Source organism: Triticum urartu, chromosome 6A (assembly GCF_056163025.1).
Source record: "Triticum urartu cultivar PI428250 chromosome 6A, HENAU_Tu73, whole genome shotgun sequence".
Lineage (NCBI taxonomy): Eukaryota > Viridiplantae > Streptophyta > Magnoliopsida > Poales > Poaceae > Triticum > Triticum urartu.
Genome location: NC_141878.1, coordinates 40,822,694 through 40,838,341, shown reverse-complemented (window position 1 = coordinate 40,838,341; position 15,648 = coordinate 40,822,694). Strand labels below are relative to the sequence as shown.

General features: G+C 41.7%; 1 protein-coding gene across 1 annotated transcript; it reads left to right on the top strand.

The window, feature by feature from the left end:
- Positions 1–10,472: 10,472 nt before the first annotated feature.
- LOC125514519 (protein LURP-one-related 15) lies at positions 10,473–12,634 on the top strand. Its single transcript, XM_048679857.2, has 3 exons — positions 10,473–10,902; positions 11,931–12,158; positions 12,249–12,634. The coding sequence occupies exons 1-3, from the start codon at positions 10,660–10,662 to the stop codon at positions 12,390–12,392; spliced, it is 615 nt and encodes a 204-aa protein (XP_048535814.2). The 5' UTR covers positions 10,473–10,659; the 3' UTR covers positions 12,393–12,634.
- Positions 12,635–15,648: the final 3,014 nt, after the last annotated feature.

Below are 15,648 nucleotides of genomic sequence, written 5' to 3'. Positions count from 1 at the left end.
TCCCCTCTTGGTGGACTCCTACTAGGACTTGGAGTCCTAGTAGGACTCCACATCCTGGACGCACCTAGCCTTGGCCGGCCTCCTCCTCCTCCATCCTTTATATACTGAGGCAAGGGGCACCCCAAAAACACAAGTTGATCCACGTGATCTTATTCTTAGCCGTGTGCGGCGGCCCCAGCCACCATAGTCCTCGATAATATTGTAGCGGTGCTTAGGCGAAGCCCTGCAGCAGTAGTACATCAAGATCGTCACCACGCCGTTGTGCTGACGGAACTCTTCCCCGACACTTTGCTGGATCGGAGTCCGGGGATCGTCATCGAGCTGAACGTGTGCTAAAACTCGGAGGTGCCGTAGTTTCGGTGCTTGATCGGTCGGGCCGTGAAGACGTACGACTACATCAACCAAACGCTTCCGTTGTCGATCTACAAAGGGTACGTAGATCACACTCTCCTCTCGTTGCTATGCATCACCATGATCTTGCGTGTGCGTAGGAAATTTTTTGAAATTACTACGTTCCCCAACAGTGGCATCCGAGCCTAGGTTTTATGTGTTGATGTTATATGCACGAGTAGAACACAAGTGAGTTGTGGGCGATATAAGTCATACTGCTTACCAGCATGTCATACTTTGGTTCGGCGGTATTGTTGGATGAAGCGGCCCGGACCGACATTACGCGTACGCTTAGGCGAGACCGGTTCTCCCGACGTGCTTTGCACAAAGGTGGCTAGCGGGTGACAGTTTCTCCAACTTTAGTTGAACCAAGTGTGGCTACGCCTGGTCCTTGCGAAGTTTAAAACAACACCAACTTGACAAACTATCGTTGTGGTTTTGATGCGTAGGTAAGATTGGTTCTTGCTTAAGCCTGTAGCAGCCACGTAAAACTTGCAACAACAAAGTAGAGGACGTCTAACTTGTTTTTGCAGGGCATGTTGTGATGTGATATGGTCAAAACGTGATGAGATATAAGTTGTTGTATGAGATGATCATGTTTTGTTAAAGTTATCGGCAACTGGCAAAAGTCTTATGGTTGTCTCTTTATTGCATAAGATGCAAGCGCCAAATAATTGCTTTACTTTATCGCTATGCGATAGCAATAGTTGCAAGAGCAATAGTTGGCAAGACGACCGTGTGACGACACATTGATATAGATCAAGATGATGGAGATCATGGTGTCATGCCGATGACAATAGAGATCATGACAGTACTTTGGAGATGGAGATCAAAGGCGCAAGATGATGATGGCCATATCATGTCACATATTTTGATTGCATATGATGTTTATCTTTTATACATCTTATTTTGCTTAGTTTGACGGTAGCATTTTAAGATGATCTCTCACTAATTATCAAGAAGTGTTCTCCCTGAGTATGCACCATTGCGAAAGTTCTTCGTGCTGAGACACCACGTGATGATCGGGTGTGATAGGCTATACGTTCAAATACAACGGGTGCAAAACAGTTGCACACGCGGAATACTCAGGTTATACTTGACGAGCCAAGCATATACAGATATGGCCTCGGAACACGGAGACCGAAAGGTCGAGCGTGAATCATATAGCAGATATGATCAACATAGTGATGTTCACCAATGAAACTACTCCATCTCACATGATGATCGGACATGGTTTAGTTGATTTGGATCACGTGATCACTTAGAGGATTAGAGGGATGTCTATCTAAGTGGGAGTTCTTCAGTAATATGATTAAATTGAACTTAAATTTATCATGAACTTAGTCCTGGTAGTATTTTGTAAATCATGTTGTAGATCAATAGCTCGCGTTGTTGCTTCCCTGTGTTTATTTTGATATGTTCCTAGAGAAAATTGTGTTGAAAGATGTTAGTAGCAAAGATGCGGATTGGATCCGTGATATGAGGTTTATCCTCATTGCTGCACACAAGAATTATGTCCTTGATGCACCGCTAGGTGACGGACCTATTGCAGGAGCAGATGCAGACGTTATGAACGTTTGGCTAGCTCAATATGATGACTACTTGATAGTTTAGTGCACCATGCTTAATGGCTTAGAATCGGGACTTCAAAGACGTTTTGAACGTCATGGAGCATATGAGATGTTCCAGGAGTTGAAGTTAATATTTCAAGCAAATACCCGAGTTGAGAGATATGAAAGTCTCCAACAAGTTCTATAGCTAAAAGATGGAGGAGAATCACTCAACTAGTGAGCATGTGCCCAGATTGTCTGAGTACAACAATCGCTTGAATCAAGTGGGAGTTAATCTTCCAGATAAGATAGTGATTGACAGAATTCTCTAGTCACCATCACCAAGTTAGTAGAACTTCGTGATGAACTATGATATGCAAGGGATAACGGAAACGATTCCCAAGCTCTTCGTAATGCGGAAATTGACGAAGGTAGAAATCGAGAAAAACATCAAGTGTTGATGGTAGACAAGACCACTAGTTTCAAGAAAAGGGCAGATGGAAGAAGGGGAACTTCAAGAAGAACGGCAAGCAAGTTGCTGCTCAAGTGAAGAAACCCAAGTCTGGTCCTAAGCCTGAGACAAAGTGCTTTTACTGCAAAGGGATTAGTCACTAGAAGCGGAACTACCCCAAGTATTTGGCGGATAAGAAGGATGGCAAGGTGAACAAAAGTATATTTGATATACATGTTATTGATGTGTACTTTACTAGTGTTTATAGCAACCCCTCAGTATTTGATACTAGTTCAGTTGCTAAGATTAGTAACTCGAAACGGGAGTTGCAGAACAAACAGAGACTAGTTAAGGGTGAACTGACGATGTGTGTTGGAAGTGGTTCCAAGATTGATATGATCATCATCGCACACTCCCTGTACTTTCGGGATTAGTGTTGAACCTGAATAAGTGTTATTTGGTGTTTGCGTTAAGCATGAATATGATTTGATCATGTTTATTGTAATACGGTTATTCATTTAAGTAAGAGAATAAATTGTTGTTCTGTTTACATGAATAAAACCTTCTATGGTCATACACACCAACGAAAATGGTTTGTTGGATCTCGATTGTAGTGATACACATATTCATAATATTGAAGCCAAAAGATGCAAAGTTAATAATGATAGTGCAACTTATTTGTAGCACTGCCTTTTAGGTCATATTGGTGTAAAGCGCATGAAGAAACTCCATGCTGATGGGATTTTGGAATCACTTGATTATGAATCACTTGATGATTGCGAACCATGCCTCATGGGCAAGATGACTAAGACTCCGTTCTCCGGAGTGAGCAACTGACTTATTGGAAATAATACATACTGATGTATGCGGTCCGATGAGTGTTAAGGCTCACGGCAAGTATCGTTATTTTCTGAACTTCACAGATGATTTGAGCAGATATGGGTATATCTACTTGATGAAACATAAGTCTGAAACATTTGAACAGTTCAAAGAATTTCAGAGTGAAGTGGAAAATCATCGTGACAAGAAAATAAAAGTTTCTACGATATGATCGTAGAGGTAAAATATTTGAGTTACGAGTTTGGCCTTCAATTAAAACAATGTGAAATAGTTTCACTACTCACGCCACCTGGAACACCATAGTGTAATGGTGTGTCCGAACGTCATAACCGTACTTTATTAGATATAGTGCGATCTATGATGTCTCTTACCGATCTACCACTATCGTTTTGGGGTTATGCATTAGAGACAGCTGCATTCACGTTAAATAGGGCACCATCTAAATCCGTTGAGACGACACCGTGTGAACTATGGTTTGGCAAGAAACCTAAGCTGTCGTTTCTTAAAGTTTGGAGTTGCGATGCTTATGTGAAAAAGTTTCATCTCGATAAGCTCAAACTCAAATCGGAGAAATATGTCTTCATAGGATACCCAAAGGAGACAGTTTGGTACAGCTTCTATCACAGATCCGAAGGCAAGACATTCGTTGCTAAGAATGGATCCTTTCTAGAGAAGGAGTTTCTCTCGAAAGAAGTGAGTGGGAGGAAAGTAGAGAACTTGATGAGGTAACTGTACCTGCTCCCTTATTGGAAAGTAGTTCATCACAGAAATCTGTTCCTGTGACTACTACACCAATTAGTGAGGAAGCTAATGATGATGATCATGTAACTTCAGATCAAGTTACTATCGAATCTCGTAGGTAAACCAGAGTGAGATCCGCACCAGAGTGGTACGGTAATCCTATTCTGGAGGTCATGTTACTAGACCATGACGAACTTGCGAACTATGAGGAAGCGATGATGAGCCCAAATTCCGCGAAATGGTTTGAGGCCATAAAATCTGAGATATGATCCATGTATGAGAACAAAGTATGGACTTTGATGGATTTGCCCGATGATCGGCAAGCCATAGAAAATAAATGGATCTTCAAGAGGAAGACGGACGCTGATAGTAGTGTTACTATCTACAAAGCTAGAATTGTCGCAAAAGGTTTTCGACAAGTTCAAGGTGTTGACTACGATGAGATTTTCTCACTCGTATATATGTTTAAGTCTGTCCGAATCATGTTAGCAATTGCCGCATTTTATGAAATCTGGCAAATGGATAAACAAAACTGCATTCCTTAATGGATTTCTTAAAGAAGAGTTGTATATGATGCAACCAGAAGGTTTTGTCAATCCTAAAGGTGTTAACAAAATATGCAAGCTCCAACGATCCATCTATGGACTGGTGCAAGCATCTCGGAGTTGGAATATACGCTTTGATAAATTGATCAAAGCATATAGTTTTATACAGACTTACGGTGAAGCCTGTATTTACAAGAAAGTGAGTGGGAGCACTACAACATTTCTGATAAGTATATGTGAACAACATATTGTTGATCGGAAATAATGTATAATTTTCTGGAAAGCATAAAGGAATATTTGAAAGGAGTTTTTCAAATAAAGATCTCGGTAAAGCTGCTTACATACTGAGCATCAAGATCTATAGAGATAGATCAAGACGCTTGATAAGTTTTTTCAATGAGTACATACCTTGACAAGATTTTGAAGTAGTTCAAAATGGAACAGTCAAAGAAAGAGTTCTTGCCTGTGTTGCAAGGTGTGAAATTGAGTAAGACTCAAAGCCCGACCACGGCAGAAGATAGAAATAGAATGAAAGTCATTCCCTATGCCTCAGCCATAGGTTCTATAAAGTATGCCATGCTGTGTACCAGATCTATTGTATACCCTACACTGTGTTAAGCAAGGGAGTACAATAGTGATCTAAGAGTAGATCACTGGACAGCGGTCAAAATTATCCTTAGTGGAATAAGGAAATATTTCTCAATTATGGAGGTGACAAAAAGGTTCGTCGTAAAAAGTTACGTCGATGCAAGTTTTTGACACAGATCTGGATGACTCTAAGTCTTGATCTAGATACATATTGAAAGTGGGAGCAATAAGCTAGAGTAGCTCCGTGCAGAGCATTGTTGACATGGAAATTCGAAAAATACTTACGGATCTAAATGTGGCAGACCCGTTGACTAAAATTATCTCACAAGCAAAACATGACCACACCTTAGTACTCTTTGGGTGTTAATCACATAGCGATGTGAACTAGATTACTGACTCTAGTAAACCCTTTTGGGTGTTGATCACATATCGATGTGAACTATGGGTGTTAATCACATGGTGATGTGAACTATTGCTGTTAAATCACATGGCGATGTGAACTAGATTATTGACTCTAGTGCAAGTGGGAGACTGAAGGAAATATGCCCTAGAGGCAATAATAAAGTTATTACTTATTTCCTTGTATCATGATAAATGTTTGTTATTCATGCTAGAATTGTATTAACCGGAAACATAATACATGTGTGAATACATAGACAAACAGAGTGTCACTAGTATGCCTCTACTTGACTAGCTCGTTAATCAAAGATGGTTATGTTTCCTAACCATGAACAATGAGTTGTTATTTGATTAACGGGATCACATCATTAGGAGAATGATGTGATTGACATGACCCATTCCATTAGTTTAGCACCCGATCGTTTAGTATGTTGCTATTGCTTTCTTCATGACTTATACATGTTCCTATGACTATGAGATTATGCAACTCCCGTTTGCCGGAGGAACACTTTGTGTGCTACCAAACGTCACAACGTAACTGGGTGATTATAAAGGAGCTCTACAAGTGTCTCCAAAGGTACATGTTGGGTTGGCGTATTTCGAGATTAGGATTTGTCACTCCGATTGTCGGAGAGGTATCTCTGGGCCCTCTCGGTAATGCACATCACATAAGCCTTGCAAGCATTGCAACTAATGAGTTAGTTGCGAGATGATGTATTACGGAACGAGTAAAGAGACTTGCCGGTAACGAGATTGAACTAGGTATTAAGATACCGACGATCGAATCTCGGGCAAGTAACATACCGATGACAAAGGGAACAACGTATGTTGTTATGCGGTCTGACCGATAAAGATCTTCATAGAATATGTAGGAGCCAATATGGGCATCCAGATCCCGCTATTGGTTATTGACCGGAGACGTGTCTCGGTCATGTCTACATTGTTCTCGAACCCGTAGGGTCCGCACGCTTAAGGTTTCGATGACAGTTATATTATGAGTTTATGAGTTTTGATGTACCGAAGGAGTTCGGAGTCCCGGATGATATCAGGGACATGACGAGGAGTCTCAAAATGGTCGAGACGTAAAGATTGATATATTGGACGACTATATTCGGACATCGGAAAGGTTCCGAGTGATTCGGGTATTTTTTGGAGTACCGGGTAGTTACGGGAGAAGCAATGGGCCTTGATGGGCTTTAGTGGGAAGAGGAGAAAAGGCCAAGGGGCTGCTGCGCCCACCCTCCCCTCTAGTCCGAATTGGACTAGGGAAAAGGGGGCCGGCCACCTCTCCTTCTCCTCCACTTCCTTCTCCCTTCCTCCCCTTTTGGTGGACTCCTACTAGGACTTGGAGTCCTAGTAGGACTCCACATCCTGGCCGCACCTAGCCTTGGCCGGCCTCCTCCTCCTCCATCCTTTATATACTGAGGCAAGGGGCACCCCAAAAACACAAGTTGATCCACGTGATCTTATTCTTAGCCGTGTGCGGCGCCCCCAGCCACCATAGTCCTCGATAATATTGTAGCGGTGCTTAGGCGAAGCCCTGCAGTAGTAGTACATCAAGATCGTCACCACGCCGTCATGCTGACGGAACTCTTCCCCAACACTTATGGATCGGAGTCCGGGGATCGTCATCGAGCTGAACGTGTGCTAAAACTCGGAGGTGCCGTAGTTTCGGTGCTTGATTGGTCGGGCCGTGAAGTCATACGACTACATCAACCAAACGCTTCCGTTGTCGATCTACAAAGGGTACGTAGATCACACTCTCCTCTCGTTGCTATGCATCACCATGATCTTGCGTGTGCGTAGGAATTTTTTTGAAATTACTACATTCCCCAACAATAGCAACAAGAGGAGAGTGTGATCTACGTACCCTTTGTAGATCGACAACGGAAGCGTTTGGTTGATGTAGTCGTACGTCTCCACGGCCCGACCAATCAAGCACCGAAACTACGGCACCTCCGAGTTCTAGCACACGTTCAGCTCGATGATGATCCCCGGACTCCGATCCAGCAAAGTGTCGGGGAAGAGTTCCGTCAGCACGACGGCGTGGTGACGATCTTGATGTACTACCGTCGCAGGGCTTCGCCTAAGCACCGCTACAATATGACCGAGGTGGAATATGGTGGAGGGGGCACCGCACACGGCTAAGGAACGATCACGAAGATCAACTTGTGTCTATGGGGTGCCCCTTGCCTCAGTATATAAAGGATGGAGGAGGAGGAGGCCGGCCAAGGCTAGGTGCGGCCAGTATGTGGAGTCCTACTAGGACTCCAAGTCCTAGTAGGAGTCCACCAAGGGGGAAGGAAGGGAGAAGGAAGTGGAGGAGAAGGAGAGGTGGCCAGCCCCCTTTTCCCTAGTCCAATTCGGACTAGAGGGGAGGGGGGGCGCAGCAGCCCCTTGGCCCTTTCCCCTCTTCCTACTAAAGCCCATCAAGGCCCATTGCTTCTCCCGTAACTACCCGGTACTCCGAAAAATACCCGAATCACTCGGAACCTTTCCGATGTCCGAATATAGTCGTCCAATATATCAATATTTACGTCTCGACCATTTCGAGACTCCTCGTCATGTCCCCGATCTCATCCGGGACTCCGAACTCCTTCGGTACATCAAAACTCATAAACTCATAATATAACTGTCATCGAAACCTTAAGCGTGCGGACCCTACGGGTTCGAGAACAATGTAGACATGACCGAGACACGTCTCCAGTCAATAACCAATAGCGGGACCTGGATGCCCATATTGGCTCCTACATATTCTACGAAGATCTTTATCGGTCAGACCGCATAACAACATACGTTGTTCCCTTTGTCATCAGTATGTTACTTGCCCGAGATTCGATCGTCGGTATCTTAATACCTAGTTCAATCTCGTTACCGGCAAGTCTCTTTACTCGTTCCGTAATACATCATCTCGCAACTAACTCATTAGTTGCAATGTTTGCAAGGCTTAAGTGATGTGCATTACCGAGAGGGCCCACAGATACCTCTCCGACAATCGGAGTGACAAATCCTAATCTCGAAATACGCCAACCCAACATGTACCTTTGGAGACACCTGTAGAGCACCTTTATAATCACGCAGTTACGTTGTGACGTTTGGTAGCACACAAAGTGTTCCTCCGGCAAACGGGAGTTGCATAATCTCATAGTCATAGGAACATGTATAAGTCATGAAGAAAGCAATAGCAACATACTAAACGATCGGGTGCTAAGCTAATGGAATGGGTCATGTCAATCACATCATTCTCCTAATGATGTGATCCCGTTAATCAAATAACAACTCTTTTGTTTATGGTTAGGAAACATAACCATCTTCGATTAACGAGCTAGTCAAGTAGAGGTATACTAGTGACACTTTGTTTGTCTATGTATTCACACAAGTATTATGTTTCCGGTTAATACAATTCTAGCATGAATAATAAACATTTATCATGATATAAGGAAATAAATAATAACTTTATTATTGTCTCTAGGGCATATTTCCTTCATCAAAATCACCGCATATCTTCGCCGCATAGTTTCAGAAAATAGAAGATGATGAGAAGAGGTGCGGGGATGTAAATAGATGGATCCCAAGCCCTCCATTGACATCAAGTGACCCAGATAACCACTGCTCGGTTAAAAGTTGAATATAATTTATACTAAACCTTTGTACTTATGATTACATTTTTAATGCGTATAATTTTCTTAGTTGACATACTTATCCATGCAACATTATTGCTAAGTACTCACTATGTTTTTATTTACTCTCCATATTAGCTTTGTCATAGGCCAAACTTTATAGAGTTTGACAAAGTTTATAGAAAATAATATGAACATTTAAAATAACATATATATTCAATGATTAATCCAACGCTATTAATTTGTCATTTTCAATGTTAATAACTTTTTTAGAAACTTCGTCGAAGTTTACAAAGTTTGACTCAAGATAAAGCTAATATGCAAAATAAATAAATAAACAAAGGGAGTAATAGTTATAGTCATCCTTTTTTATACAATTATTATGTGTATCATTGTAAAATACATATGCTAAACTTGAATAGTTTAGTAATAAAAGCCTTCTTGAGTTATTTGGACTTTAAATTACTGTGTAACAAAAACCTTCAATAATTATTTTGACAAATGTATAAACTGTATGAATTGTGTGTGTGTGACCACATCTTTAAATCTCATGGTACAAATCTCTAAAGCATACCACCAAAAGAGTATCTCAATAGTTTCTAGTTTATGATTAACTAAGCATATTTATAGAAAATTTCTAGATTATAAGTTGAACTGTTGGCATTAATTCATATTTTCAAGGTGAAAATGTGTCCTGCAAATTTTCAGGGTTTCAGCAACAAAGTTGAACATATCCATGCTATGTACTTTCTGTTGAAATAACATCACTTGTAATAAATCACCTCACACATAATAATGTTGTGGATTTTACTATTTATGTGGACATCCGACTTGATTATGTGATATGCTCGTGGGCAATGTACTTAATACCATATAGTGTATTTTCTGCACTTGTAGATCGTGAGCTACCTTTTCTTTTGCTTCTTCGGCTCCCTAGGCGAAGCATATGCAGGCGGTGGGGGCGGAATATCTCCCCTGGAACCCACTCCCCCATTTTTTGTTATCATTATTCTCCTGCACAATCAGATCATTCGCATTTTCTTTATTCTTCTCCATCGATTCATGTTGTATGGTCTCTCCTCCGCGAATAAGTTTATGATGAGGGTTGAGAGAGTCCAACCCCTGCTTGTCACTCTACCTTGTCTTTCTCACCATTGTTGTTGAGTTGAGAACGACACATAATGGCTTTTTGGGGGGATTACTAAGCTTTGTTGAGGGGAGTATAAGTTTTATCTTATATTTGTATGAAGTAGTAATATTTTTAAGTAGATTCGTTTAAATAACTTCCAAAAGTTTGACTTGACTTGCTTAGGATCACAGAAGCTCCACCGTCCCCTGTTTCCCACTCACCTCCCTTCCCTTCCCTGTCCCATTCGACAAAACACGCCAAGCACGCGCACCGAATCCATCGCCGAGCGAGCAAGCAGACACCACCTGCCCCGCCCCGCCCTGCCCAGACTGCCGCCCACCGTCTCCCAGGAGCTCAGAGGCGCCACCAAGAACCGCACGGAAGCGGCACCTGAGCCACCGGATCGATGGCGATGGCCGGCGGAGCCCCGCCGGCGCCGCTGCCGGTGGTGGGGCACCAGTTCTGCGCGCCCTACGTGGTGCCGCTGACGGTCACCAAGAAGGCCCTCAGCCTCTCCGACGGCGACTTCGCCATCACCGACGCCAACGGCGCCGTCGTGCTCAAGGTCAAGGGCGCCATCTTCAGCATCCGGAGCCGCCGCACCATCCTCGACGGCGCCGGGATGCCCCTCCTCACCATGCAAGAAAAGGTCCCTTTCCGTCCATCTCCCTCCCCTGGCCTGGCACCGCTGAAATTTTCTTGATCCGTAGACATGTCTCCAAGTTCTTTGCAGAGTAAGATCGTTGACCCGTAGACAAGGGTGAACTGAGTCGTCGCAAATTGGAATAGTGTTGCTATTCATTTTTATTTATTTTTTGAGCTGGGGGAAGGAATAGTCTTGATTTTTCGAGTTGAGCTGGGGGAGGAATAATCTTCTAACCTCTACATCACGCGCACAAGTCACAACCCAAATTATTATTATTATTTATTTATTTAGCCGGGAGGAATAGTCTTGATTCTTCCAGTGGAGGAGATATATCTGCTGACCTCTACATCATGCTCACAAGTCACAGTCCAAATTATTGCAAAATCATCACAAGAAAGTAGCACAGGAAAATGACGTGTATAAATGAAGTTGACTAATTCCAAACTGCCAGTATTCTTAGCAACCGTTCAACTTGAACTTGATGCATGATGAGGAGTTTTGAACTAGTCCAACATGAGTATTTCTTTCTTTCTGTTTTGTTGCGACAAGCAGAGCAGGATGGGGATTCCGAATGATTCCAGTGCTTCTAATGCTTCTGCCGTTTGCGATAACGCTGCAGATTCCAGTTGTGAACACCAGAATGTTTGATCAAAGTTTTTTTTGTTCTTGTCCAAGAAATTAATCTGGAAAAGTTTCTCGTGGCAAAAAAACTTTCTTGGCGACCTATTATACACATAGATAAACAATTAGTGCCATCTGAATTTTGTGGCTTAATTTTAAACAACACAATTACAGATCAGATCCGTGAAACACGCTTCAAATTTGAACTCGACTAATTTCAACCGCCAACCGGAGCTGGAGATTGCTGCCATCACACCCTTTCAACTGTTCATAATAACTGAAACTCAAACAAGTAACACTGTTAACAAAACATCCAAGTTCAGTGCGTTTAGGGATTATTACGTGCCTGCTGTAGCTGAAGCGCCGTAGTTGATAATTGTGGTGGCATAATAACAGTTTCACTTGATCAGGTGTTCAGTATGCACCACAGATGGGAGGTGTTCAGAGGGGACAGCACCAGCTCAGGCGACCTGCTCTTCAGCGTGAAGACAACTTCGCTGATCCAACTCAAGACGGAGATGGATGTCTTCTTGGCCGGGAACACCGCGCAGCAGGTCTGCGACTTCAAGATCAAGGGCAGCTACTTCGACAGGTCCTGCGTCTTCTACCTTGGCGACTCCAACACCATGGTAGCTCAAGTAAGTGCTTTTCTGATCATGCTGTGAAGTTTCACAACTTTTTTTATCTAGCAAACATATGTATGTAACCGATTACATCTGTCGCTGCAGATGAGCCGTAAGCTGACTGTTTCAAATGTGCTGCTGGGGAGGGACACGTTCAGTGTGACCGTGTTCCCGCACGTCGACTACGTGTTCATCGCGAGCCTTGTTGTGATCCTGGATGAGGTTCACAGGGACAAGCGCGAAGATTGATGAGTGAGTTATATACACTCCTGGATCCTGAGCGTTCCTGGAGTTCTACTACTGTGGTGTCATCTCAAGTTGATGTGTTGTCACTGGTCACTGGTGCTATCTGCATTTGATGTGGTGCGAGCATGGTGAACCATGCTGAATTGTGATGTTGTGGAATAATGTTTATGCACCTTACATTTGATCCCTGGCCTGCTAGTGTATCATTTGTATTTACCGCAGTGATTGATTGTTTGTTTGCTTGAGATGAAATGCTGCACATGTTTAGTGTTACAACCAAGGAACAAAAAGTAAATTATGTTATGCAAAGTAAGGTATCGAGCGATTTAAACTAAGAAGTATCCAATAGGTTTGTTTCATATTGTCACTTCTTTCTAGAAAAGGAGGATCACTTCCTGCCTCTACATCATTATGATGCAGACAAGCATATATTATTAAAGTTTACCAAGCACCAGTACTGAAGTACACAAATAACAAATAAAAAGCCGGTGTGAAGTGCACAAATAACAAATAAAAAGCCACAACCGGCGAAAATATCACTTTTTTTAATGGGCAGCACACTACTACAAACTACAAGAGTGCAAAAGGGAAATCAAATAGTCCTAATTAAACTGGAGGTGGTATGACTAAATATTGGTTTCTAACTATAACTATAGACACTGAGTGCTAAATCAGAATACAATCATGTCTGTATTTAAAAAAAAAATCAAAGCTCATTTCTTGGTTAAAGATAAATCTTGCAAAGCGCCTGCAACTTATACTTTTGGACAACCTAAATCAAAGGATATATATGATAAAATTAATTTTAATTTTCATACATTTTTATTGTAGTTTGTATGTCTTAGCAAACTTAGCATATATGTCAGATAAATCTTGCAAAGCGCCTGCAACTTATACTTTTGGACAACCTAAATCAAAGGATATATATGATAAAATTAATTTTAATTTTCATACATTTTTATTGTAGTTTGTATGTCTTAGCAAACTTAGCATATATGTCAGATAAATCTTGCAAAGCGCCTGCAACTTATACTTTTGGACAACCTAAATCAAAGGATATATATGATAAAATTAATTTTAATTTTCATACATTTTTATTGTAGTTTGTATGTCTTAGCAAACTTAGCATATATGTCAGATAAATCTTGCAAAGCGCCTGCAACTTATACTTTTGGACAACCTAAATCAAAGGATATATATGATAAAATTAATTTTAATTTTCATACATTTTTATTGTAGTTTGTATGTCTTAGCAAACTTAGCATATATGTCAGATAAATCTTGCAAAGCGCCTGCAACTTATACTTTTGGACAACCTAAATCAAAGGATATATATGATAAAATTAATTTTAATTTTCATACATTTTTATTGTAGTTTGTATGTCTTAGCAAACTTAGCATATATGTCAGATAAATCTTGCAAAGCGCCTGCAACTTATACTTTTGGACAACCTAAATCAAAGGATATATATGATAAAATTAATTTTAATTTTCATACATTTTTATTGTAGTTTGTATGTCTTAGCAAACTTAGCATATATGTCAGATAAATCTTGCAAAGCGCCTGCAACTTATACTTTTGGACAACCTAAATCAAAGGATATATATGATAAAATTAATTTTAATTTTCATACATTTTTATTGTAGTTTGTATGTCTTAGCAAACTTAGCATATATGTCAGATAAATCTTGCAAAGCGCCTGCAACTTATACTTTTGGACAACCTAAATCAAAGGATATATATGATAAAATTAATTTTAATTTTCATACATTTTTATTGTAGTTTGTATGTCTTAGCAAACTTAGCATATATGTCAGATAAATCTTGCAAAGCGCCTGCAACTTATACTTTTGGACAACCTAAATCAAAGGATATATATGATAAAATTAATTTTAATTTTCATACATTTTCATTGTAGTTTGTTTTTCTTAGCAAACTTAGCATATATGTCTTGATTTTATTATAGTTTTCAGAGTAGTTTACAATCAAACTCACATGAAGGGATGTTGCTAAGATAGTGCTTATGAGTGCAAATGTGCAGATAAAAAATTATTGGTAATGGTATCCGGCGCAGATGGCAAAGAAGCGCATTTTGCTGGCAGTTTTAGTTGCGACGCATGATCAAACGATGGAAGTTTCTGCCCGTTTTGTGTGACACGTTCAGTGTGACCGTGTTCCCCCCACGTCGACTACGTGTTCATCGCAAGTCTTGTTGTGATCCTGGACGAGGTTCACAGGGACAAGCGTGAAAATAATTGATGAGTGAGTTATATAAGCTCCCGGATCCTGAGCGTCCTCGAGTACTACAGCTGCCGTGTCATCTCAAGCTGATGTGTTGTCCCCGGTCACTGGTGTAGTCCTGGCTATGGGCAGCCCGACCCAACTTTTTCCACAGGCCGGCCCTGGGCCTAGATTTTGAGCCTGATGGCCGAGCCCGGGCCCGTCATTTTCGCCGTTTACGGAAGAGGCCCGACCTGTGGCCCGAGGCCTGGCGGGCTTTTAGCGTGATGGGCCAGGCTCGGGCCCAGTTTTTAGGCCCGACGATCGGTCGGGCTTGGGCCTGAGATTTTTGCGTCAGGCTTTGGTTGGCCCGGCCCGGCCTGACAGATGGCTAGGTTTACACTGGTGTTATCTGCATTTCTTGTAGCATTATGCTAGCATGATGAGCCATGCTGAATTGTGATCATGGGCGGATTTAGGCCCCAGGCAGAAGGGGCGTGAGGCCCATGTTCTTCATATATCTGTGTACTGTAGCTACACTAATTTGCTACAGTCAACAAAGCTGCCTGGGCCTTGGCCCAGTTTGCCTGGGCCTTGGCTCATTCCTGGGTCCGCCATTGATTGTGATGTTGTGCAATAATAATGTTTATGCACCTTACATTTGATCCCTGGCCTGCCAGTGTATCATTAGTATTTACCGTAGTGATTGATTGTTTGCTTGAGATGAAATGTTGAGCTATATATAATTGAGAGTACACGCCATTCATCGTCGACGATCCACCCATGCATGTATAAGCAATAAGTTGGCCGTATATTGTGGCGATAATCCTAAACACACGGGGTTTTACAGGCCTGTCACGGGCTTTTCTCAAACTAATCCCTCTGCCTCCACTGATTTTGGGTGAGTCCCTCACCTTTATCTCTATCCAATCAAAAGATTCTAATTTATCCAATCAAAAGATTCCAACTAGGATGCCCCTCTATTTTCAGTGGGGTGAGCCCATCACCCTCATCTCTATCCAATCAAAAAATTCCAAC